This window comes from Cimex lectularius, unplaced genomic scaffold (assembly GCF_000648675.2).
Source record: "Cimex lectularius strain Harlan isolate CLEC.00 unplaced genomic scaffold, Clec_2.1 scaffold126, whole genome shotgun sequence".
Classification (NCBI taxonomy): domain Eukaryota; kingdom Metazoa; phylum Arthropoda; class Insecta; order Hemiptera; family Cimicidae; genus Cimex; species Cimex lectularius.
In genome coordinates, this window is record NW_019392705.1 from 1,046,108 (window position 1) to 1,072,784 (window position 26,677).

Sequence of the window (26,677 nt, forward strand, 5' to 3'; positions counted from 1 at the left end):
ATTAATGGCTAATTGTTCGGCATTGGACGATTTTGAAATTTGGCGGCTGGAACGGCAGACGGAGGCGCTGGATTGGTGGGAAGTGGGAACTTCATCTGATTAGATACGGCGAAAGGTTTCTATCACTGTTACCCGTTTTGTTTACGTTCTTTTACCGGTACGACAAATCAGTGAGTTATTCATAAAATCACGAGACAATGGTATGAGAAATGCTTTCTCAGCAATCTTTAAACAATTGCGTATTAAAGGCGAAATTGGACAACGTTAAAAATCTCAGCCTTTTGCTGAAATGCGTCCAGTTCAAGGAGTTCGCCGTCTGCTACGCAACGCAAAGAGGGCTCAAATTTCTCGTTGAGGATTCGAAGTGCGTCCAGGCGGCGGCGTTCGTGGGTAAAAACATTTTCCAGGAGTACGTAATCGGTGAGGAGCTGCTTTTCTTCAAAATCGAGCTTAACGTGCTGATCGAATGCCTGGCCATCCTGGACGGAGAAGCCGCATTGAACCTCTACTACGAAGGGCACGGTTTTCCTCTTCGTCTCGTCCTGGTCGAAGACGACATCTTGACAGACTGCTCTATCAAGACGATGGAGACCGTCGAGAACGTCCATTTCAGCATGCCAGTCGAGGACGTGGTGAACAAGATGATCGTCGACGGCCCCAGGTTCAAGGAAGTCCTCTCCGACCTCGACCCCGATTCGGAATACGTCGAGATGCTCGTATCCCCCGATCCGCCTTATTTCGTCGTCACCACTCTCAGCATATCGGGCAAGTGCCAGGTTGTCCTTCCGAAGGATGCGGACATGATCGAAGAGTTCAGCCCAGCCGTGACTTCAGTCACGCGCTACAAGTACTCGCAGATCAAACCGACAATGAAGACGCTTCAAATCGCTTCAAAAGTCTCCGTCCAGCTCAACGGTCAAGGCCTCCTCTGCTTGCAGTTCATGGTCAAGAACGAACAGAACCAACTCGCTTATATTGAATTCTTCTGCACACCAGTCCTACCAGAAGAAGACTAAACTATTTATAATTTAAGTGATAGAATTGATATTGGAAGTCGTTTGATGAATCGGTGAACTCATGCTGAACCAGCAATGGAGTCGGGTCCTTCGCTTCCAGAACATGGCGCATTTGAGTAGTTCAACAAACCGAATAAATCACCCAATGCTGGTCCGGCATGAATTTAAAGTAATATATACCATGGAGGATTGTGATACAAACTTTTTTTTTTCTATTGCATTTTGTAACATACTTGTGATATTTTATTTTGTAATTAATAATAAACGAGTATCTTTACTCTGAAATATTTGACAACGAAAAAAAAAAATTTGAAATTTTAGTAATCGCAAGCCTATTCCTGCACATACTCTTCTTACCAATACTATTCAAACTATGAATAAGGATATTTATAACACTTATCGGTTCTCATGTTTGATCCAATGTTTACGCTTATGTATATTTCAATTCCATTTAAATCATTATACAAAGCAAATTAAGCAGTTTTAGATTTAAAAACAAAAACTAATGTAAATACACCCAGTTCACAAACCCTCAACACACAAATATTTATGTAATAGGCTCCATAATTTTCCACAAAAATAACTTTCATTGATTGGCATTTTGTAATCCACACAATCTTGTCTTGACTTATCTGCCAATTAAATAATTAAGTATGGTGTACATAAGACTCTATGATTTTTTTTTTTTAATCTACAGTTTTCCCTTTTGTCTCTCAGATTTTTATTGGTTAAGCTAGAAATTGATATTTTTCTGTCAATAAGCCAAAGAATCCCATTCCTGTTATTTAACTCTCATTCAAAATTGTACAATAAACATAAATTATTTATACACAATTTTGGCTGTTTATCATGCCATAAAATTGTTATTATAACAAGACTTCCTGTGGAAATCAATTAACTATTACATCCTCAGACATGTATGTCAACGCGGAAGATGCATGGGCTGCAACGCTAACGAATAATAATTTTTATGAAAATTCATGAGCCTATTACATATAATTGTGTGTTTAGGGGCTGTAATGATGATAGACTGGGGTGAATTTAAGTTAATTAAAAAGTTTAGATCTTTCCTGGGCAAACGACAATCAAGCAAGTTTTTTTTATATAATATTACTTTCATTAAGTTAATACATATTATTCTAAAATTAATTAACAACCATTTCAGTTTTTTATATAATAATTTCTTAATTATATTATTAATAATTTTAAGATAATAACTTTAAGGCCGTTAATAAACTTTGATTGATTAATAATATTAATTTTTACGAAAATTCATAAGCCTATTAAATATATTTGTATATTTAGGGGTTGTAGTCATGATAAACTTGGGTGGTTAATTAAAAAGTTTTGATCTTTCCTGGGCAAATTCTAAAATTAATTAACAATCAAGTCAGTTTTTTTTAATATAATAATACATTACTTATGCTATTAAGTTAATAAATATTATTCTAAAATTAATTAATAACCGAGTCAATTTTTTATATAATAATTTCTTAATTATATTATTATTAATTTTTACGAAAATTCATAAGCCTATTAAATATATTTGGGTGTTTAGAGGTTGCAATCGCGATAGACTGGGGTGGATTTAAGTTAATTAAAAAGTTTAGATCTTTCCTGGGCACAGTTTATACAGCAAATAAATATAAATAAATAATTAATTAATTAAGTTGGTCAATTATGACCGCTAAACATGTATAACATTAATTTTTAAGAAAATTATCTAGCATATTACATATATTTGTATGTTTAGGGGTTGTAATCATGATAAACTGGGATAGATTTAAGACAATGAAAAATTGCCTATAAACTGAATTGAAGAAATTAAACAAAATGGCCACAATTCATAAAAAAGTGGTGTATTCAAATTCGTTCCAGCGGAAACTCAAAAATTAATTAAGTCAGTTTTTTATGTAATAATTTATTAATTATATTATTAGTGTGTAGTGATTAGTGACCGTTAATCGATAATTATTCAGAAATCGTGAGATGCGGTCTGGTATGACGTAGGTTTCAGAAAAACATTTACTTTATCGTGCCAACGTTTCGATCTTTAGTGAGATCATCTTCAGGGCTCAAAGTGTTGTTTAGTGTTTGCATTCTTGCGTGTCGTGTTGAGGGTGCCTGGGCAAATAAACATTTTGAGCCCTGAAGATGATCTCAATAAAGATCGAAACGTTGGCACGATAAAGAAAATGTTTTTCTGAAACCTACATCATACCAGACCGCATCTCACGATTTCTGAATAATTATATTATTAGTAATAATTTTTATGAATATTCACAAGTGTTACATGTATTTGTGTGTCAAGGGGTTGTAATCATGATAGACGGGTAGATTTATGTTAATTAAAAAGTTAAGTTCTTTTCTGGGCAAAGTGTAAAATTAATTAACTATTAGGTCAGTTTTTAATGATATGATGATGGACTGGGGTGGATTTAAGTTAATTAAAAACTACATGTAAATTCAATTGGAGAAATTAAGAGAGTTTCAACACGACACACAATAATGACACATCTACACAAAAAACAAAGAGTTTGAGCCTTGAAGATAATCTCAATAAAGATCGAAACGTTGGCACGATAAAGCAAATGTTTTTCTAAAACCTACGTCACACCAGACTGCATCTCACGATCTCCAAATAATCATTATAACATTATAAAGAAAATGAAAGTTGTTTTTGGTTTTTCACAAATTCAAAATCAATTTTTTTTTCTTTTAGGAGTGCGCTAGGAGCTTATAATATATATCGTGGGCGTTCCTCACAGAGGATGGCGGTTGAACGTGGCTATTTAAATGTTTTCCTTGTTTTCCTAGCTTCAGTCATTCATCAGTAAATCCGAAAATTCTGGAACATGTTAATTTTCGCACTTTTTCAAAACTTCAAAAATTAAGCAGTGAAGCAAGGAAATCGTCCTCCGAGCGTCGCGCTACAGCAAACGATAGAAAATTTTAATAAGTTTTAACTAGATATTTTTATAACACCCCTTTCTAAAGCCAATAATCTTTTTAAAAAAGAAAAGCAAAGCCGTCTACCAAATTGTCCGATTAGTGTAATTGCAACATAAGAGGAAAGGAGTATGCACTGTGCATATATGCATGTCTATATTAACATATGAAACTATTTATTTATGGTTTTGTTGAAATGAAAAAGCTAGTGTAACGAGCGGGATTCGAACCCACGACCGGCTCAATACGCCGCTGCTCTAACTACTTGAGGCTATAGTGACGTCGATCCACTTGAGCCGAAGGTCGTGGGTTCGAATCCCGCTCGTGACTCTAACATTTCTCATTTCAACCAAAACCTTACGTAACAAGATTAATTATTTGAAAGAAGTAATTTGGTCAATCAGACTACTAAATATATAGTGGATATCAAACTATGCTTTAATCACTTAAATAAGTTTCTGGAGGTGATTTAAAAAGCGGTTAACGTGTACCGTAGCAAACGTTTCCTTTTTATTTTCAACACCGAATTGGCGTTATCTACCCTTTGGCTAAATAACATTTTTTGCCCAAAAATCTCGAATATCGCGATAACGGTTGAGAAAACGGGCAAAGTGGAAGGTGACCAAATTGAAAGCTTACTAAAATTTCTAATCGAATGCTATACGGCGGCGCTCCAGACGATTTCCTGGCTGCATAGCTTTTGGACAAAAAGCTTGGTTTTTTAGGGGCTAAAGGAATAAAAAACGATCACACTCTACCACTTTCTCGCGCTCTCACTCTCTCTCACTCTCTCTCTCTCTCTCTCTCTCTCTCTCTCTCTCTCTCTCTCTCTCTCTCTCTCTCACGATTTTACCATTCATAAACCTATTGTTTCAATACGTTATTCGAAGCCAAACTGCCACAACACATGTGAAATGGGAAGGAAAAGTTGAATTTTCCGTGATGAGGTAAACAAGCGGTTATTGCAGAATTCCGCATCCCAAAAAGTCAAAGTCGCTTCCCTGTTCGCTTTTTTTTTTTTAAAGTCCTCGGAATAAAAGTTGTAGAGCGTGAAATTTGCAAAAATATGACGGTACAAAATTTCTGGATTCTTCAAAATTGGAAGAGATTTTTCCATGAGCAAGTAAAATACCACGTTTTTGGCCAAAAATCGCGAATAACCCGAAAACTGTTGAGAAGTCGGTCAAAGTGGAAGTTTATTAAAGTTTTTTTTTTTTAATTAATTTATTTTTTACGAGGATTCGCAACAACAGAGGTCATATAAACCCTCAGGGTGTCGGTGTTTTTGAAAGAAAGCCTAAGTATGTCGGGTTCGAATGCAGGGCCGCTGGATTCGAACCCGGGACCTTCACCTTTGCGACCACCGACGCCCTAAAGCTTATTTATTAAAGCTCAATTAATTAATTGAAAGCTTATTGAAATTTCCTATCGATTGGTATAGGGCGCCGCTCCTACCTACACCGCTCAATTTGAAATTTTCATAAAAGTGCAAATATTAAGATGTTCCCGAATTTTTGAATGCACAGATGAATAACTAAAGCTAGGAAAATATTTTAAATTTTTATTTTTTTATTTTTTTTTATTAGTGAAATTTTAACCGACGCGCTGATCAACATCCACCATCTTTAATACTTTAATAGTTAAAGATTAAAGTTTATTTTTTATTAATTTTCTAATAGTTTCACTTGATTCCGTTGACAATAATTGATACTTTTTGCCTATTTTTAATTTTCATTTTTAAAAAGTTCAGTTCTAGATTCAAATATGACTGTTAACAAATACAAAGCTCAAAACGATTGTTATGTATACTTACAAGGATTTGGGAACGGTTTTTGGCAAGAAAGAAGGTGGCATGTCATCTATCAACCTTTGAAAATTCGGTTGTAATTTTCGTTATGTCGATAAACGTATGAATTCGACATCTCCAGATCTATTTATCACGGATGAAACAATTCATGAGTATGAGTTAAGTAAAAAGCTTTGAAATGTTAACATTTTCAGAGTTGTGTATTTTTCACATGTCACGACAACTAGGTAATTCAAGATTGAAGAATGTTAGAGTAGTGAGGAGAGCAGACACAGTAATTGTGGCCGACGATGTAGGCAAATTGTGAGCTGAGGGCTGTCAGTTCGTCTTTGACGAAGCCGAGAGAAGTTGGGATTTCGCTTGTCGCCTTGTCGTCGAGAACGCTGCGCAAAAAGTTTCCCACACGCATCTTGACAATATACTTGATTTTGCTGTCCGACATGATAAGTGACAACAGCTGGCTTGCCAAGCTCTTCAATTCATGCTGGGTGAGCGATGGCCGGTCAATTTTTTTCAACGCCCTGTTTGCGTCCTCCTTGATCTGTTCGACTATATCCGGAATTATCGACTTGAGCAGCGTGTCGTCGTTCACCTCGGACAAGAGTGTTTTGATTTTCGCCTTCAGGTTTTTCCTCATTTCCTTGTCGCGGTTGAGCTTGATCGGCATGAAAGTATAAGCGATGAACATTATCGAGGACAACATGATGACTCTGTAGTATTCGTTTTTCAAATAGGTCAGTTTTGGGAAGTCGAGGACGAGGGTTTCAGGGTACGACTCGTTCGGCCAGGTCAAAAGGTCCATGTACGCGTCGAACAGGACTTCCTTCATGTCCTTCTTCGGGTTTTTGTGTTTCTGCAGCCACGCTCTCGTTATCGGGAGGCCTTTGCCGAATCTGCAAATGTACTCGGCTAGTTTGGTCCGCTCGTAGTCCATGTCGTTGGCAACGACGTCCGGTTTGATCGCGGAAAGGGTGTAGTTGATCAAGTCGATTTTCATCAAATCCAGTGTTTCGACGATACCTCTGAAGATCTTGACCGGAACCTTTTCCTGGGCGAGCTTGAGTATGTCGCTATCGCGGATGGGAGCGCAGATCCTCTTCATCACGGAGATCACGCTGTTGGCGTACAGCTCCAAGACAAACGTGCCTTCTTCGACTTTGGCTTTGATGTCCTCCTGGTCGAGGAGTCTGTTCACATCCGCTTTCATCTTCTTTACGTTCGGGGTCATGACGGAAATGAGCTTTTCTCTGATTTCGTCCAATAGGACGTAAGCCATGTCTAATTTCGGCGGGTCCTGTTCCAGTTCCTCCTGAAAAGCGTCCCAGAACGCCTGGTGCATCTGGAACTGTATGGAGTCGCGTAGGGGGGATTCCGAGTGGTAATCCGACGACGTCGTAGCCAGAACCCTGTCACACAGAGCCATTTCGTGAGCCAAGCTAAGATTGCGGATGAGGTCTTCGCCGTCTGAGTAATCCCGGTCGTCGACTCCATTTTTTCTACCTTCACTCTCTGGGTTACGAAACATTCTATGGTAATCCAAACAAATAAGGACTAAAATTTTTAAACAAATCTACACAAGCTAGACGGAACATATGGTGTTTAAAATATCAAGATATTGACGATTACGATTTAAACAAAATCTATCACATCTTACCACAGTCTAAAACCTCCTCCTGATAAATGTTTATACTGGCATTTAAGCAATTCGTTCAGTATTTACGACAAAATCAATTACTTATTAATCGGTGCGATAGTCCTAATAGCAGGATCAGAACCTGCAGAATAAGTTTTCCCCATTCGTTTCGGTCTTCGTCCTTACAACCGTCTGTCGTAGATCCTCCTTCACATCGTCCAACCACCTAATCCAGGGCGTAGTAGTTCAAAATCACCGTAGTAAGTTTTTCAACTTTGAAAATGAAAAGTTTCAAAATTCTCCCTACCAAAATACTTTGTAGGTTTTCAATGTTTTTAATCAGTACGCACTTCACGTTGTAAACGATTTATTTGTTTATACGTTACAAGTTTTACAACAGCCAAAGCACTTCTAACCGCCACTTACTTTTCTGTCGCCACTCTTGAGCAGTGTTGCCCCACAACTTATTTTACGAACGTTTACAAGTTAATTATTTATCACATATTATTAGAAATTTAACATAGTTTTCAATGGTATCAATAGATTTGTCCAAAACCGAAATTAGGACGTTTTCGTTCCATTTTGAATGAAGAATCTACAGGAAAAATTTGTAACACGAGTAGTCAAACAGCCTGTATATCATCTACGTATTTATTGAGAAAGGGTAATGTAAAAGGAAGTTGTGGTATAAGTGTGACATGTGTCATAATTATATCTGCAAGTGTCCTATGTTGCTACCCATAGCTATGCCCCATAGTTGTTTGTACAAATGATTTTTCACTTTTTCTGAATCATATACAGTAGAAATCTTAAACGAGTTGAAGATTTGTAAAAATTACAAATTGTGATGCATGTTTAAAAAGATAATTTTTAAATTGTCCCTGACCAAAGGAGATAGAGGATTGAAGAGGGTCGAGAGGAATGGGAATAATCTGGCCAATGATATCGTTACCATCCCATAATAATTACTGTTAAGAGGTGGTGGGTTGTGTTGTCTGGCGGTCAGTCTTCACCCACCCCCCGGAACCCCGTGCTTACAAACTCTCCCTTCAGCACCTAATGAGATTTGTCGAGAACCGGGTCAGAGAGCACCCTTGACCCACACTCTCATGTCAATGAACCATTTCCCGCCGACAAAACGAGAGATCGTCCACCCATTCGAAACACGACAGAGATCCGTCCTTATGACCGATAGACTCGGGAAGTCACGGTGTTTAAGACGGGAAAACAACTTTAAAATGGAACTAAAAATGTTTTGTTGATGAAAAATGTATAGGAAAAAATATTTACACAGGCATTGCATACAAAGTATAAACATGAAAATTAAATCCATTACAGTTCGTGGCCCAATTGACCAATTAACATTTTTCAATTAATTAATATTTATGAAAGGTATTGGTCTAGATAAAAATGGCAAAAAGGATGGAAAATTCGAAAGGTGGGGTTGAGATGGGAAGTTGGTGTCCGACTGGGTCGAAGTCACAATAGCTAAGTGGCTAGAACAGGGGTGTAATAAGCCGACGGTCGTGGGTTCGAATCCCGCTCGTGACACTGGCTTTTTTATCTTGACCAATTCCTTTCATAAATATTAATTAATTGAAAAATGAAAATTAAAGTTAAAAGTTAAAGACCAAAAATAATCTCAACAAATCCAGGTTTTGGTCGAAATTAATAAAAGTTGTCTCATTTTCCGGATAAATTATCTAAACCCATCAACGATCAATTCTTTAAATATCGTGCTCATAATAAAATTTTATGATTATTTGAAGATCATGAGATGCGGTCTGGTGAGACGAAGGCTTTAGAAAAACGTTTTCTTTATCGTGCCAACGTTTCGACCTTTACTGAGATCATCTTCAGGGCTCAAAGTTTTTTGTGTAGATGCGTCATTACTGCGTGTCGTGTTGAGAGTGCCCAAAAATTTTATATTATTAATCTCTCTCTCTCTCTCTCTCTCTCTCTCTCTCTCTCTCTCTCTCTCTCTCTCTCTCTCTCTCTCTCTCTCTCTCCCATCCCACCGTCCTTTCTTTCACTCTCTCTCACTCACTCTCAAATTTTACATTGGACTACCAATGTTTTTCATTTGGTAATGNCCTCCCTCCCTCCCCCTCTGTCGCCCCCTCTCACTCACACTCTCTCTCTCACTCACTCTCCCACCCTCACTCAATCCCTCTCGCTCACTCCTCTCTCTTTCTATCTCTCTCTCTCTCTCTCTCTCTCTCTCTCTCTCTCTCTCTCTCTCTCTCTCTCTCTTTCCTTCTATCTTACTTACTTTTATATATTATCGAGATGAATCTATATTTAAGTCGTACACATATTGTGTCAATTATACGTTAGGTATAACACTTGTAAAATGGTCCATGAGATTGAACTTTTCATACACATCATCATCATTATTTTGATCACGCATGTACTCCCTCCCGCTAGACTCCCTCTCTCCCCTCACTCTTTCTTCCTCTCTTCTAAATTTTGCAAGTAGTTATGTACATATATATATTTTTTGTTGTTCATGCATTATACTCCGTGACAGAATGTATGCTGAACTTGGATCCGTATATAAAATATTTTAAAAAATACCAATATTTAAAGTACCAAGAACAATTTTGAGAAAGTTCAAACTGCCACGAAAAGGAATAATTGCCAATTGGATCCAGTTAAACGCTTTAAGGCAAGTAAAGAGGCTGGCAAAAGCTCAACCTAAAAAATCTTGCCTTTTACTAAAAATTATCGGTCATTGTTAGTTACACAGGGCGGAAAAATACTTGAATGGGTTATTGTACAATATTTTTTTTATTTTTTTATTTTTTTTTAGCAAATACTTCAGTTCAAGGTATAGTTCTAAAATTCCGTACGTTTAGCAATATTACGGTGTATTTTGGTCGTTCGAGGTCTGCCTATTATTGTCGGATCGGCGTCCTCGATAGATAAAACAAATCCTAAAGGTAAAATTGCACTTTCACCGGCCCAACCAAACCCATCAATAGTTTACTTCTTCACGTCGAATTTTGGCGGGAACGTAAAATTAATCCAGAAGAAGTCATACCAGCGAGGAGTGAGCGAGAACGACTTCTTTCTCCGGGCAAGCTTCAAAACAAAATATGAGCAGCATGACTATATAATATGATATCAAGTCGGTACAGCTAAGAAATTTTATATAAATAGTTAGTGGAGAAAATAAAATACATATTTGGTACGTTTCGGCATCATGCCTCAATGGGCTCATTCCTTAATCTGAGTCTCAATATTACATATCAAAAATCGATTTATTTTATGCAATGACAGCTCCTTTCTTTTGATTTCAGTAAATGGATCTTTAATTTCATTATTTTTTAAGTATGAATTATGTTCAATAAAAATTGCACTTTATAAAGCAATTTTACGCTCGATGTCTAATGAAATAATTTCATACTTTTTTGTTTAATTGCATAAAGCCTACATCATCGGAATGTACAAAAAAAAATGCCTAAACTTGCACAAAATTCGATTTTCACAAAGGACGGAGTTCAATTACTCAAAAAGCAAGATAGAAATTGGCCACCGCCCAACGGACGATTTTTCCGGATAAATTGACTTCGGCGTAAAAGTGAAATTTTCAGACGGTTCTGCGTTACCGTCCGATTCGAAGGAGTTGCCGCACAACCCGAAAGGGCGCAGCACCGACCCGGCATGCCCTAAAACCCTTCCACACTTCGTCCTAGCACAAACTCACATCCACTCATACTCATTTTGACATTCATTGTAAAATTTTATACAGCTGTATGAAGAGATTTGAAAACCGAACAATCAATTCTCTGAATAAAAAAAACTCGCAAGAAATTACCAAAATAAATTAAATTTAAATAAAAATTAAGCAATCAATGTGAAGGATAGTTCAGCCCATCAAAACTTTGAAGGATATATAAATCCAAAATAAATATTATTTTACAAGATTCAATCCATTTTAATACAATTTTTTTTAACTTCAGGTTTTTAATATTATCTACGTTTTATACCGAAGATAGTAAAATAAGTTATCCAGGAAAAAATATGTTTTTTTTTGCTTCTTTTAATTATTTATAGGATTTTATAGCTTATCGATGTTCCTTTGATGACGTTCCACGTGTGCCTGCCCAGTTTCAGGTACGAAATTTCACCACTGGAGGAAAAAGGACTAAGTAGTACTTAGCCGTCCCACGATGGTGCTCTGCCGGTGCTTTTCGCCCGCCCGAATAAGCACGTGCTCCTGTCCCAGAACGTTGACGGCTCGTGCCAGTATAATTTGTCCGGTAAATTAGAAAAAAAAAGTGCAAAGTATAGAAACTTTGCATAGACATCTATCCCGACCATTTGATCCGTGGATAACCGCCCATTTAACCAATAATTTAATTAAAAATTAACTCTTCAGTTAAACATCATGTCTACATGAATTCAATTGCTATTATCAGTTGTATATTTTCGCATAGAAACATTGTTTGCTTTTTCCATCGCGGTCTAACAACGAATGACGGTCATCTCGCTTCAGTGTTTCCCAACATGGGGCCAATTTTGAAAATAACTCGTTTAGATTTTGAGTATAAAGAAATCTAGACGATAGTGGCATGCAATTAGTTGAAATTAAAACACTATTTAGCAGTACGCTCAGTTTGTCTTATTAGTTGTTCCATGGTTGTAAGAACGAAAAATAGACATAATAGGTAAAACAGGAAATATAAGAACAACTCGACAAATTAATAAGAATTTTGTTAAAAAGACTATGGATACATCGACGAGCCGACGAGACATACAAAGACCGCATTAATTATTAATTAGCGGAAGACACCGCCAAGAACAAAGGCCTAATCACTCATTTTCGATTAAATTTCACGAGACCTTTAAAAAAATTTAGTAGGACACATTGAAAATGGCAAAATGCTGAAACTCGTCTGACCAATACAGCAAGGATAAGCAGACCAAAATGATCGGTAAAAACTAGATTTCAGGTTTCATTATTTTACTACTCCGCAGCATACTTAATAATGTAATTATTTAATTGTTTTAATTAGGTTCTATTGTGGTTTTGTGAACTTAGTATCTGTTGAACTATTTATATAATCCAATATGTTTAGTGGTCTGATTGGATGAAATTACTTCTTTCAATTAATTATTCTTTTTGTGTAAGGCTTTGGTTGTAATGAAAAAGTTAGTGCCACGAGCGGGATTCGAACCCACTACCTTCGGCTCAATACACCGCTGCTTTAACCACTTGAGCTATCGTGACTTCGATCCACTCGGACACCATCTTTCCATCGCAACTTACAACCATTCGAATTTTTTACAAAAAGACAAAATCAGACCAGTAAACGTAAGGGATTTAATAAGTAAAAGGAAGTATAACTTCACTAACAGCACCCCATGGCCACTTCATGTGTCGCCGAGAGTCGACTCCTGATTAGACAACATTTGAAAAATGGCAAAAAGGAGGGAATATTCAAAAGGTTGTAGGTTGAGAAGGGGAGCTGGTATCCGAGCGGATCGAAATCACGATAGCTCAAGTGGTTAGAGCAGCGGTGTATTGAGCCGAAGGTCTGGGTTCGAATCCCATTCGTGACACAAACTTTTTCATTTCACGAATCCTGATTACACGACATTGGAAAAATGGCAAAAAGGATGGAAAATTCAAAAGATTATAGGTTGTGATGGGTAGTTGGTATCCGAGCGGATCGAAGTCACGATAGCTTAAGTGGTTAGAGCAGCGGCGTATTGAGCCGAAGGTCTGGGTTCGAATCCCGTTCGTGACACTAACTTTTTCATTTCACGAATCCTGATAACACGACATAGGAAAAATGGTAAAAAGGAGGGAATATTCAAAAGGTTATAGGTTGAGATGGGTAGTTGGTATCCGAGCGGATCGAAATCACGATAGCTCAAGTGGTAGAGCAGCGGTGTATTGAGCCGAAGGTCTGGGTTCGAATCCCGTTCGTGACACTAACTTTTTCATTTCACGAATCCTGATTACACGACATTGGAAAAATGGCAAAAAGGAGGAAAAATTCAAAAGGTTATAGTATGTGATGGGTAGTTGGTATCCGAGCGGATCGAAATCACGATAGCTCAAGTGGTTAGAGCCGCGGTGTATTGAGCCGAAGGTCTGGGTTCGAATCCCGCTAGTGACACTAACTTTTTCATTTCAACCAAAACCTTACATAAAAAGAATATTTACATAATGTTATTCCTTCATACCAATTTGCTTTCAGCAATGTTGCACGGTTGTTGACACTGTTTCGTTTGCTTTAGAGAACCTAGAGTACTGCTAGGGTGTATTCTTAGACTAGTCCCATGCTTTTGACAGTTCTGACACCCGTAGAGTTCTCAGTTAGTTCAGTTTATAACTAAAGTTCAAATTAAAGCCGTTCCTACTCACTCATTACCAAATTCTAAAATCCTATCTAAAACGGATTTTTCAGAGTAAGGTTTGTGAGTCAAGACCGAAGCAGGCCCGTGTACCACAAGGGAGCCTTGTTGGTCCCATGCTATATACCATATACTGCAGACCTGCCGATACATCACAACATCCTTACCACCTACACAGATGATACTGCAGAAGCATCTTAATTAAGCTCATTAAAGAATGGCGCGTATATTTTTCACACAAGGTTCAACCTACAAGAATTAAATAGACCATCTGGACAACTACGAAGACTTAAGGAACGAAATCAGACGGTAAAACACAATTCGTTCGCCCGGTTTGGACATTCGGAGCGGAACTGCAGGTTACTACTAAGTCATCCAACATCCAACAAATCCAAGTTCAAGTTTCACTCCAATCATTCAACTTATCCAAACACTACGACTCAAACCATCTCCCATTCCCATCCCAAGAACCCTTCACGTCGCCTGAAAGCCGAGACCACCCAATAACAAACTGAGTGCCAGTATTGGCTGGCTTACATGTTTCACTGAACTTAATTTTTACCGTTCCAAATTCAATCCAAAGTTGATGATAGTTTTTTGATAGGTGAACCTCTAAACTTATCGACGATGATCGTTGAGCAGTTACTGAATCTCCCACGATATAAATTTACTATATTATAAGCACCCAGGCTGACGACGAAACAAACAGTTCTTTACTGAAGATGGCGTGATGCTGAAATGCCTTTGAGAACAAAATTTAAAACTGTGTTCGGTAATTACAGGCGTTTTGTTCTACTTTTAATCTTGAATGAAATTTGAGCAAATAAACCTTTTTATTTTTTGGTTAGAAAAATAGTAAGTGCATGGAGGTCGAAACGACGAATTTTTATTGTTGAAATTATGAAAAACTCCAAAAATATTTCGATTTTTTTTTTAAATCAGTTAAAATGGCGTCTTATCAGTTGCTAAAATTTCTTGAAAAAAGACCTCAGATGAAAGAAAATGGCGTTTTTTTTTACTGAAAGAGAGATGCTTCAGAGGGAGGGCAGCAATTACTTGCAAGATAAATGAATCTTCTTAGCAGAGGATTGAAAGAGGGCTGCCGGCCGGGGGCTTTAATGCATCGCTCTTATTTCTTGGCCGACTCCTTACATCTTCAACTTTTTCACTGTCCTGGGCCAAACTCTTTACAGTTATAAATCGCCCGGGCTAAAGTCTTATTATATCTTCATGGAGATCTCGAAGATCCTAGACGTCTTGCCTCCCACGCTTTCATCTGGACCGGAGTAAAACAGCTTGGCACAAAATCTTTGTTACAAAAAATGACGGTTTAGTTGTTCATTCTATACAAGAATAGAGATGTAACCTAGTGGTTTCAACTTTCAATTCTTTCAACACAACACTTTTGAACTTCCTCATTAGGGGAAGAAATCCCGTGACCATCGGTCTTGGAAGATTTTTAGAAAGGGTTCGTGAAAAAAGTGCTTTACTAGAAGATCCAAGGCATCATGGCGGTTTCGAGAACAAATGGTTCGGAAAGTTCGCGTGGAGTAGGTTAGGATACGAATTAGAGAGCTTGTGCATTGCTTCGTACGGTTTTGGACTATAGTGGTTGAATTCTTTGGAGGTTGGAACGTTTGATTCGATTGAACAGTCCAGTTTAGGTAGTGCTGTGTAAACCAAGAGTTTTGACAATTTTGATCTGTAGTCAAGCAGTCTATTGAAAAACGTATAACGTTCTATTGTTTTGAGTTGAGTGTAGGGCTCAAATAAGTCTTTTTGTACTGTAAACATGGGCGACATTAGGTGCTGGAAGAGGAACAGAGTTGTAGTATGTGCCACCTGCAGTAACCACGGTACTACTTCAGGTCCTGGAATGGTCTCGCCTTCCACTTTGCACCCAATCAGAGTAGAACCATTTTGTATATAAGAAGGGCCCTGCCCCACTGACTTGAGACTCGTCTGTCCGAAGAGTTCTCCACATTCTTCTTCAATGGACCATCGACAACAACGACAAGGGTACCCCAGCGTAAGCCTTGATCTCGCCTTCTCAACACATCCGACTTGGCTACTGGCCAACTGCTGCACTCGGCTGCCTGCTGTACCAGAAACCCGTTCAACCGCTGCAGAGTCATCCGACGCACGGCGCCGGACCTTTTCTCTCGAACACGGACTACTACCAACGGCACACACACATTCTCAGCCTCAATTCGTCTCACTTCAAAACAACACCGCTCCTCCTCAAGGACACCAAAAAACTCCCAGTTACTAAATAGTACATTAGAGAAGAGGTGATAGGAACGGTGGAAAGAATTTGCTGGGAATTTTTTCGTTGAATATAATCCTTTCTTAAAACATTTTCCGGAGAGGAGAGACGGTCCTGGATGTTTCTAAAAATCACTATTGGGTCTGAGTTTGCTGAAAGGATGGCCGTGTCAGAAGCATTTGCGAGCAGTACTCTATCAGGATTGATAGGAAAGCCTGAAGCGAATATTGAACAGAGAATGGGACCGATAATGCTGCCTTGAGGTACACAAGCTTACATGGATTTTAGGATGAGGTAATTATTCATGCTAATAGAATTATAGTCATTTGTGACTTTAGGATATTTTTCATAAGCTCAATAGCTTTAGACATCCCGGGTTTTATGGATTATGGACCCGCTTTGGTATAGTGGATGGGGGAGAAGGATGTTCGTAATACTACTTGCAAGTATCTTTCCTGCAGAAACCATTTAAGGTATAATGAGTGCCATCAAGGAAGCCATCGTACCACACTGGATCGAATGCTTGGCTTGAAGAAAGCACCCGAACTTTCCACTCAAAAGAAAATAAAAGTTAGTAAAGAATGATTCCTAAATATCTCTTCTGTATGGTAATAATTCTGCCTAAATTTGATAAGACTAAATAAGTTAATAAGTAATGGTTACAACTTAAAGGTTAATGATTGCTTCACTACTTTCGTGGTCCGCTTGATCAATTGATACATGACAATTAATTAGGGTTTTTAGTTGAGATGAAAAAACGTTAATGGCACGAGAGGGATTCGAACCCACGACCTTCGGCTAGATACGCCGCTGCTCTACCACCTGAGCTATCGTGACCTCGATCCACTCGGACATCAACTCCCCATCTCAACCCCACCTTATGAGTTTTCCCTCCTTTTTCCATTTTTCAAATGTCGTGTAATCGGTTTGGATTCTCGACGACAATCTCATAAGGTGGGGTTGANCCACCTGAGCTATCGTGACCTCGATCCACTCGGACATCAACTCCCCATCTCAACCCCACCTTATGAGTTTTCCCTCCTTTTGCCATTTTTCAAATGCCGTGTAATCGGTTTGTCGTCGAGATAGGACGACGAGAGATAGTAAAGGATAGCTCAGGTGGTAGAGCAGCGGCGTATCTACCGCGAAGGTCGTGGGTTCGAATCCCTCTCGTGCCATTAACTTTTTTTCATCTCAACTAAAAACCCTAATTAATTGTTAATGATTGCTTTCGACGGTTCTATAGTGTAATATGGATTTTATCTTTTTCTTTAAATCCACGGTTCGTAGCAATTTTTATCCAAAGATTGGAAAATCCCAAATTCTCCGTGGTTGAAATATTTTATTCAATTTGGTCTATTACATGAACGTTTCGGGCCTGCGGACCATCATCAGTACCTAAACATAGAAAACCACATGGCACAGTTGCCATCTGAAAATGCACACAAAACTAACTTATAATTTTTTTTAAAATAAATACACCTGGACTATGGCCTTGGAACTATATAGTATCTAGGGTACAGTACAGGTATATTTATTTTTTAAAAAAATTGTGAGTTACTTATGTGTGTATCTATCGATGGCAATTGTGCCATGAGGTTTTCCATGTTTAGGTGCTGATGACGAGCCGTCGGCCCGAAACGTTCATGTAATAGACCAAATTGAATAAAATATTTCAACCACGGAGAATTTGGGATTTTTCAAACTTTAGGTAAGACTATGGTGTTTTCTGTCAGTGTAAGGCTCACCATGCTTTATTTACATTAAAAAGAAGCATTACATAATATACAATATTTAAAGCATTTTACAGCATGGTTGGTTATCCGTCTGTCGGAAGTCGGCTGTTCTTTTTCAGTCGTGCAAAAAATAAAAATAAACTACATAATAATAGTAATAATAGAAAACTATAAATAAAAACTAGTTGATTTTAGGTACAACAAGTAAAACAATTATAACTCGGTATTGTATTCGTACCTATATTGCCAGGCATAACGTGCATAGTGTGCCAGACCTTTCGACCTCTCAATATCCACGATATTTAACAGTTCAAGAAACTGAGACCTGGAAAGCGATTTATACCCTAGGTACAGGATACGGAGCTCTAACAGTTTGGGACACTGGGCAACAAAATGAAAGATATCTTCCCTAACTCTTAGATTACATACCGCGCACAAAAAATTTCCGTCGTCTTCCTTCTATGGTACAGAATTGAGCAAACACTTGCTCGCATCTGAGTTTAAGTAGCCATCGAAGAGTCGAAAGTTTCATAGAACCACTATCTTGAACGTTTAGGTTCAAAGTTGCCTTAGAGTGATCTAGGCACTAAAAGAAGATACCTGTTTGAGCCCTGAGCTCGATGCTAACGACTCTCACGCTTTTAATCACGTAGCCTGCACTCACAGACTCCGAGATAGACGGGATATCATCCAAGAATAAGGAAAAATGTAAAGGGCTTAGGACATATCCTTGTCTCACACCACAAGATACCTCAAAACCTCTTTAGGTATAGTGTTAGTTTGGTGGTGAGGCTGTAAGGCGTAGGTGGAAGGTTGTTTTTCCAATGGATCGTCTTGGACGTGAAAGGATGGCTGATCGTCCGCGTGTGATAAAAATTTCGGCTGTGTATAGAAAAAAGAGAATGCGGCCGATGATGTTGTCTTGGCGAACAATGAATTGTTGTTTGGCGGATGATTGCTTTCTTACCGATTACAACCGGTAAACCGATTACAATAATCTCAACCAATCACGTTACGATAACATTTTCGATCTTTTCATCAATAAAACGTTAATTACACATTGGTTATAACTAAACATGGAGAAATTAAGTACAGCTCATTAGTAGGGGCAACTTTTCTATAAGCGCCATATTTATCAGTACTGATACAACTGTGAAAATCTTACTTAAACTTTAGAAAGAACTTTCAATTAATTAAGGTTTTTAGTTGAGATTAAAAAAACGTCAGTGTCATGAGTGGGATTCGAACCCACAATCTTCGGCTAGATACGCCGCTGCTCTATACCACTTGAGCTATAGTGACCTCGATCCACTTGGACACTAACTTCCGAGAAATAGATTACACGACATTTCAAAAATGGCAAAAAGGAGAGAAAATTCAAAAGGTGGGGTTGAGATGGGAAGTTAGTGTCCGAGTTGATCGAGGTCACGATAGCTCAAGTGGTAGAGTAGCGGCGTAACAAGCCGAAGATCGTAGGTTCGAATCCCGCTAGTGACACTGACTTTTTTATCTCAACTAAAACCCTTAATTAATTGAAAGATATTAATTGGTCAAGCGGATCATTAAACTGGTGAATTCAACTTAGAAAGAACTTCTCAAAACTCGTAAATGTTAATCTTCTGATTTTGTGCTTTGTTGCTTACTGTAACAACAAATCAAATGGATGTCATAGGACTTTTAATGGCTATTCCATTGATGAAATCAAGTTTATTGTAGTAATAACATTTTATAAGATATGAAGGACTTTATGGAATTTCTTAAAGGTTAAATTAGCCTGAAAAGATATATCTAATACAATCGAGCATCATATTTGGAACAATTGGTACGTTTTAGTTCATTTTGACATAAAGTATAAACTCTTGGAGTATTGACGTCTGTCCTCGTGACACCCTGTATAAGCGAGCCGGATTAGCTCATTGATTTTCTAAATCGTTCAATCGATGATTTTTTAAAATCATTTTGACAGTTCCAACCGTCAATTTTTATCGTGACGGCTGATTTTGACATTTACTTAATATCGTTTGCGGTTTTTGAATTGTTGGTCAAAAGCGGAAAATTGTACAAACTTTGATTGGAACGGAACTTTGAACTTGGAATTGAAATTTTGTTGAGCAGAAAAATTAAATAACAGCAGCTGGTCCAGCGTTTTCATTAAATTTTATTTGTGTTTGTAATTTTGAACGGAAAAACTGATCGGGCCAAATGTCCGAGGAGAGACGTGCGGTTTTATCAATCAACGAAAATGTCAAATTATTGACTAAAATTCGTGTTTTGAAGCATCAAACCTTCCATATTTGATGTTTTATTAAGCAAAATATTCACATTTGGGAAAAAAATTTATGGTGCAGAGACAGCCATAGCATATTCGAACTGAGACAAAACCTGGAACACGAAGAAAATTTAGGGGAAGGAATTGAATCCTTAGTCCTTAGAAGAAGGATCGAGTCCATTGCACAGGAACTAACGAACTAGAAAAGTACAATAAGCGAGAAGCGGCAGTGCTTGAAACATACCTGAATGGTAAAGGGAGAATCATATTCCCAAATTATAAGCTAATTTGGCAGACGCCAGAACTGGAAAATAATTTTTATTTCAAAAATTGAAAAACTTAGTATGGTGATTCTAAACTATTTCCAAACCTGGAGACCAGCAAATTTCAGAAAACGTACTCCCTTTAATATCCGTTTTAGTGGTGTAATTGCTTTTTCAAGGACTTTTTTCAAATACGAAGAAATTGATGAAGAAAAGGAAAAAACCAGTGATTGACGGATTGGTGAGGTGGAAAGATTACAAAATAAAAAAAATAAAAAATTAAGGAAATTTTAATTGAATGAACTTTTGAATCATAGAATTCTTTTATTTCGGGGAATAATAATACAATAATCCTATAATCAAAGTTGCACTCGTGTTGGTAAATAAATACGTGCACTACTTCGGTTTTTTAATTATTTTTTTATTTTTTAATCTTTCTACCAATCCGTCAATCACTGTTTTTTTCCTTTCCTTCATCAATTTCTTCGTATTTGAAAAAAGTCCTTGAAAACCAATTACACCACTAAAAAAGAATTTAAATGGAGTACGTTTTCTGAAAATATGCCGGCCTCTAGGTTTGGAAATAGTAGTTGAAAATTACCATACTAAGTTTTTCAATTTTGAAATGAAAAACATTTCTCAACGTTCTGGCTATTAAAACGCTTATTTCACCAACGTGTACAAGTTTATTATTTATAGAATCTTGTTGGAAATTTAACGTAGTTTTCAGTGGTATCAACGGATCTGTCCGAAACATTTTAGTTTTGGAGTTACCATTGTTTTTGTTTTTTTAAGCAAGCAAAAATCAGAAAAAAAGGGAATAACTCTGAAACTGTTGAGATTAGAACTATAGTTAATTAGGACTTTTGGTTCCATTTAAAATGCAGAATTTAATGGCAAAGTTTAGATTAGAAGAATAAAGAAACGATTAGAAGAATACTCTGTATAGATCAATTTTATTTTTAAATTTTTACTGTTTTTTTAATATTAATTTTAAATCACTATTTTTCGTGGTCCGATTGACCAATTAATATCATTCAATTAATTAAGGTTTTTAGTTACACGACCTTTGAAAAATGGCAAAAAGGAGGGAAAATTGAAAAGGTGGTGTTGAAATGGGAAGTTATGTAGTGGATCGAGGTCACGATAGCTCAACTGGTAGAGAAGCGGCGTATCAAACCGCAGGTCGTGGGTTCGAATCCCGCTCGTGACACTGACTTTTTTATCCCAACTAAAAACTTTAATTAATTGAATTATATTAATTTTAAATACCTACTTCAGAGCCAGTACGACTTTTCAAATTTTAAACGAGAACCATTTTATCCACCGGTTTAAAGGGTTTTTTATTTCCACAACTGTCTTGATTACTGCCTGATTAGTGCCCATTACTGAAACCTATAATTATTATGAAATTTTCAAACTCAATTTTGTACCAAAATCTGCGTATGTGTCCAGTATGTTGATCTGAACTACGTAACTGAAGATTGTCATTTTTTTCGTTTTACATAGATCTTCTAATCCATTAGATCCAATTCTATGTGCACTTTTATTTCTCTAACTAAATTTGAAAATTGTGTGTACAACGTTGGTAATTTCCCTGCCTTTTTCTCTACTTGATTAATGTTCAGACTGAGTCCAGAAAAGGGGTGGATTTTTTTTTTTTTTTTTTACTTAGCCCTTTATTGTTAGGTAATAATTTGGGAGTAATTTATTATCAGTATAGGCGAACCCGTTATATTTAATTTCCGATCCCGTCTGGGCAAAATTTTGTAGTCGATCCTCTTTAGGGAGTTTCCGCCCATTATGGGAAAAAAGATCTTGAAGTAAAGTGTTGAACATTGTTAGGTAGGAGATAGAAAGAAGGTCGTTAAAAGGAAGAAGAGAGGGAGTCATTATTAATTTATCGGGACGGGGAGAGTTATAGAGAAACACTTTATCGGGCCCCCCGCCCGCCATCGCACTCGCCCTTTTGCTATATAAAAGTTAATTAAACGCCTTCAACTTTTCACCGACAAAATACTCTTTATGTCTTTCGTCTTTGTCTTTTCTCTTTTCATCCCGCCCCCTCCCCGCGGATGCCCCACGAAGAAGATACAAATATTTTAAAACAAAATGGACTCGAAACAATAAAAGCAACCCCTCGGTTAGATATAAAAGCCGTTCTGATTATGGCCATGCTCGAATGCACCGGAATAAACTTTCTTGTTTTCACGAGTATCCTGCTCAATATCAACCCCTTGGCCCGCAAGCCCGAGCCATCACGCCATTACTTAATACAGGCCACTCGTAAAAGTTCCTCCCCCACGGGCTTTCCAGTAAAAAATAATTATACGTCTCGGCTCTGTAAAAACCCTTATGCCTTTTAGAAGGGCCCAACGCCTCGCAGAAGGCGTAAACTTTATGGCTCAGGCTTGACGAACCGTCTTTTTATAGTAGTACCGAAACCTTGCCAACAGTTCCACTGAGTCTTTGCCCCATTCTGACAACTTTTTCGGCTAATTTTTAACCAACGAAATAAAGTAGTAAATATGTTTCCACGTCTACATCTTAAAAAATGCAACATGCATTCAAAGACAAAAATCCTGTTTCTTGTATTTATAGATAAAGATTAAGATGCATATATTAAAATTAATACTTGTTTGCCTTTATACAGATAATAATTTGTGGTAATTTATTTTGATTCTGGGCAAACACGTTATAATATTTAATTTCCGATCCCGGTTGGCTAAAATTTTGCGGGAGTTTCCGCTCCTTATATCTTAAGGTAAACAACAAGTTTGTAATTTTTATCTTCATAAAAGTAAACAACAATTTGTTAAGCTTTATCTCTATAAAGATAAACAACAAGTTAGTAACTTTTATGTTTATAAAAGTAAACAAACATTTATTAAACTGTATCTCTATAAAGGTAAACAATAAGTTAGTAACTTTTATCTTTATAAAAGTAAACAACAATTTATTATAATTATTGTAACTTTACCTCTATGAACTTAAACAACAAGATACTTAACTGTCTTTATAGAGGTAAACAATAAGTTAGTAACTTTTATCTTTATAAAATTAAATAAGAGTTTATTAAACTTTATCTATATAAAGGTAACCAACAAGTTATTAATCTTTATCTGTACAAAGACAAACAACAAGTTATTAATTTTTACCTCAATGAAGGTAAACAACAGTTTATTAATCTTTATCGCTATAAAGGTTAACAACAAGTTATTAATCTTTATCTGTACAAAAACAAACATGTTAATCATTTCTATCTCAATGAAGATAAACAATATTTTATTCACCTTTTTCTATAAAGGTAAAGTACCATATATTAATTTTTATCTCTAAAAAAGTAAACAAGATAATAATTTTTGTATTTATAAAATTAAACAATAATTTATTAAACTTTATTGCTATAGAAATAAACAAGTTATTAATTTTTATATTTATAAAATTTAACAACAATTTATAAAACTTTATTTCTATAAAAGTACAAGACATGTTATCAATCTTTTCTCTATAAAGGTAAACAACACGTTATTAATTTTTATCTTTGTAAAGTTAAACGACAATTTATTAAACTTTATCTCTATAAAGATAAACAACAAGTTCGTAATTTTAATCTTCATAAAACTAAACAGCAATTTGTTAAACTTTAACCCTATAAAGGTAAACAGCAAGTTAATAACTTTTATCTTTACAAAAGTAAACAACAATTTATTAAACTTTATCTTAATGCAGGTAAACAACAAGTTATTTTATACATGTGTAGAGATTAGTGACCGTTAATCGATAGTTATTCAGATATCGTGAGATGCGGTCGGGTGTGATGTAGGTTTCAGAAAAACATTTTCTTTATCGTGCCAACGTTTCGATCTTTTATTCGATCATCTTCAGGGCTCAAAGTGTTTGTCTTCTGTGTAATTGTGCCATCCTAGCGTGTCGTGTCTCAACACGAACCTGAGGGCATTCTCAACACGACACGCTAGGATGGCACAATTACACAGAAGACAAACACTTTGAGCCCTGAAGATGATCTCAATAAAAGATCGAAACGTTGGCACGATAAAGAAAATGTTTTTCTGAAACCTACATCACACCCGACCGCATCTCACGATATCTGAATAATTATTTTATACAGGTAAACAACAAATTAGTAACTTTTATCTTTACAAAAGTACATAACAGATTATTAAACTTTATCTCTATAAAGGTAAAGAACAAGTTATTTATCATTATCTTTACAAAAATAAACTACAACGCATTAATTTTTTCTCAATGAAGGGAAACAACATTTTGTCAATATTTATCTCAATAAAGAGAAACAAGTTATTAATTTTTATATTTATAAAATTAACCCACAATTTATTAAACTTTATCTCTATAAAAGAAAACAAGTTATTATTTTTTATATTTATAAAATTAAACAACAATTTATTAAACTTTATTTCTATAAAGTTACGCAACATTGTATCGATATTTTCTCTATAAAGGTAAACAACTAGATATTAATGTTTATCTTCATAAAGGTAAATAACAAGTTATTAATGGTTATCACTATAAAGATAAACAAAAATTTATTAATCTCTGTTCCTATAAAGGTACATAACATATTTTATTCTTTATCTCTATAAAGTAAACAACAATGGATTAAACTATAAAGGTAAACAACAAGTTACAAATCGTTATCTTTATAAAACTAAACAACAATTTATTAAACTTTTTCTCTATAAAGATAAACAACAAGTTACTAATCCTTATCTTTATAAAGGTAAATAATGAATGTCCGGTTTTTTTTATCTTTGAATGTATTATATTAATCCTAACAATTTTTTTTTTTTTGTACATATCAGTCATTGATATTCTGTACATCAAGCCGACGGAGATGATGTCTGGATGGGTATGTGCGGCTGTGACTCGCTTCCGGGAGAATCGGCCAGTTCCCACGAAGGGACCTAATTAGGGCCCGCGCCTTTGTTTTAAAGGGGTCACTGTCATCCGTCCGAGTTTAAAAAGGGGCCGACCACCCTTCCTTCCCAAACGGACAAAACGGTTGTTAATCGTGGGAAGGGAAGACCCGTCTACCGGACGATTAGCGACATAGTATTTTAACGTTTGTCATTAATCTTCTAGGAAAATGCTATTCTTGTCGGTTTGTAAAACAAATTATTAATAGAAATACCGGCGCTTGGATGTAACCGAGAATCGAGACAGCGACAGTCATTCATGAACATGGCAAGCCATCGATAAGATGAAAATTTTCGTTATAAAATGGCAAGTTATTTTATATTTCAACTTTTACCTCTCACGATAACACCTACCAACAAAAATAGAACATTCTGATAATACTGAAGTCAATAAGTAATAGCATTTGGACGATTCAGTTACATGGGAATTCAAGCATCCATTCAAACGCCCAAGCAGAGACAGACAAATCAATATTGTATCAAATGGAAATCTTCCGGAAAGGTTCATAAATAACTCGATACTGAAGTCACAAGTGTCAAAAAAATCTCCCCACTACTACAAAACTTTTTATCCAAAACCTCTCATCCTGCCATATGCCCACCAACCCTCCTCTTAACATGAGCTGATGACCTGGCGACCAGTAACAAAGAAAATGACAGTGGGTGTTCATTACTAATATCATTCTAAGATCATCTTGATGTTTTGTTAAGGTCTGTAAGGTTCTGATCATCCAGGTCTGCTTATCCTGTCAGGCAGATTTTGGCAATTATCTATTTTACAATGCCGGTTAAATATACAAAATTATCTTGTGAGCATTATTTTTAACAAACACTCGTTTTTACCAAAAACATTCTTGGGTAAAGATAAAATTAACAGATCTTTTATCATAGGATTAGAAGTACAGATAAGTAGATTAGCCGGCAGCAGGAATCTCCCGTTCCATCCAGGCCGTGAATTTTTTTTATAGATTTTCTGAAGTAAGTAACCTCTTTAATCAATTTCTCAAATCAAACGGTTTTCAGTGCCTTTCCAAAATGATTATTCTGCAACCGAACAATCGTGGATTTTTCATTATTACAATTAATTAAGGTTTTTAGTTGAGATAAAAAAAAAGTCAATGGCACGAGCGGATTCGAACCCACGATCTTCGGCTTGATACGCCGCTGCTCAACCACTTGAGCTATCGTGACCTCGATCCATTCGGACACCAACTTCCCATCTCAACCGAACGTTTTGAATTTTCCCTCCTTTTTGCCATTTTTCAAATTTTTCATTATCTAGAAGAAATTATCTTCCATCCATCTTTCGATCGGTCGGGGGCGGGTACCTTGGCTAAGCTACCTGGACTCTCGTCTCTCTCATGGTATTGGTACAAAAATGTAAATTTCAGAAAACGTACTCCATTTAATA

At 36.5% G+C, this 26,677-nt stretch overlaps 2 protein-coding genes and 1 long non-coding RNA gene across 3 annotated transcripts in view; 2 read left to right on the forward strand and 1 right to left on the reverse strand.

Annotated features, from left to right (window-relative positions):
• The window catches only part of LOC106674248, a 162,067-nt gene that overhangs the window by 54,106 nt on the left and 81,284 nt on the right, over nucleotides 1-26,677 (forward strand). The window lies entirely within an intron of this gene.
• LOC106674247 (cell cycle checkpoint protein RAD1-like) lies at nucleotides 93-2,101 on the forward strand. The gene has a single exon (XM_014406866.2). It carries the CDS (start codon nucleotides 210-212, stop codon nucleotides 1,014-1,016), a length of 807 nt encoding a protein of 268 aa, XP_014262352.1. The 5' UTR covers nucleotides 93-209; the 3' UTR covers nucleotides 1,017-2,101.
• On the reverse strand, nucleotides 5,932-7,686 carry LOC106674246 (T-complex protein 11-like protein 2). The gene has a single exon (XM_014406865.2). The coding sequence runs from the start codon at nucleotides 7,295-7,297 to the stop codon at nucleotides 6,005-6,007; it is 1,293 nt and encodes a 430-aa protein (XP_014262351.1). The 5' UTR covers nucleotides 7,298-7,686; the 3' UTR covers nucleotides 5,932-6,004.

What these genes read in the sequence shown, in the direction of transcription:
- LOC106674247 (XM_014406866.2), top strand. Translation starts at nt 210, where the DNA reads ATGCTTTCTCAGCAATCTTTAAACAATTGCGTATTAAAGGCGAAATTG.
- LOC106674246 (XM_014406865.2), bottom strand. Translation starts at nt 7,297, where the DNA reads ATGTTTCGTAACCCAGAGAGTGAAGGTAGAAAAAATGGAGTCGACGAC.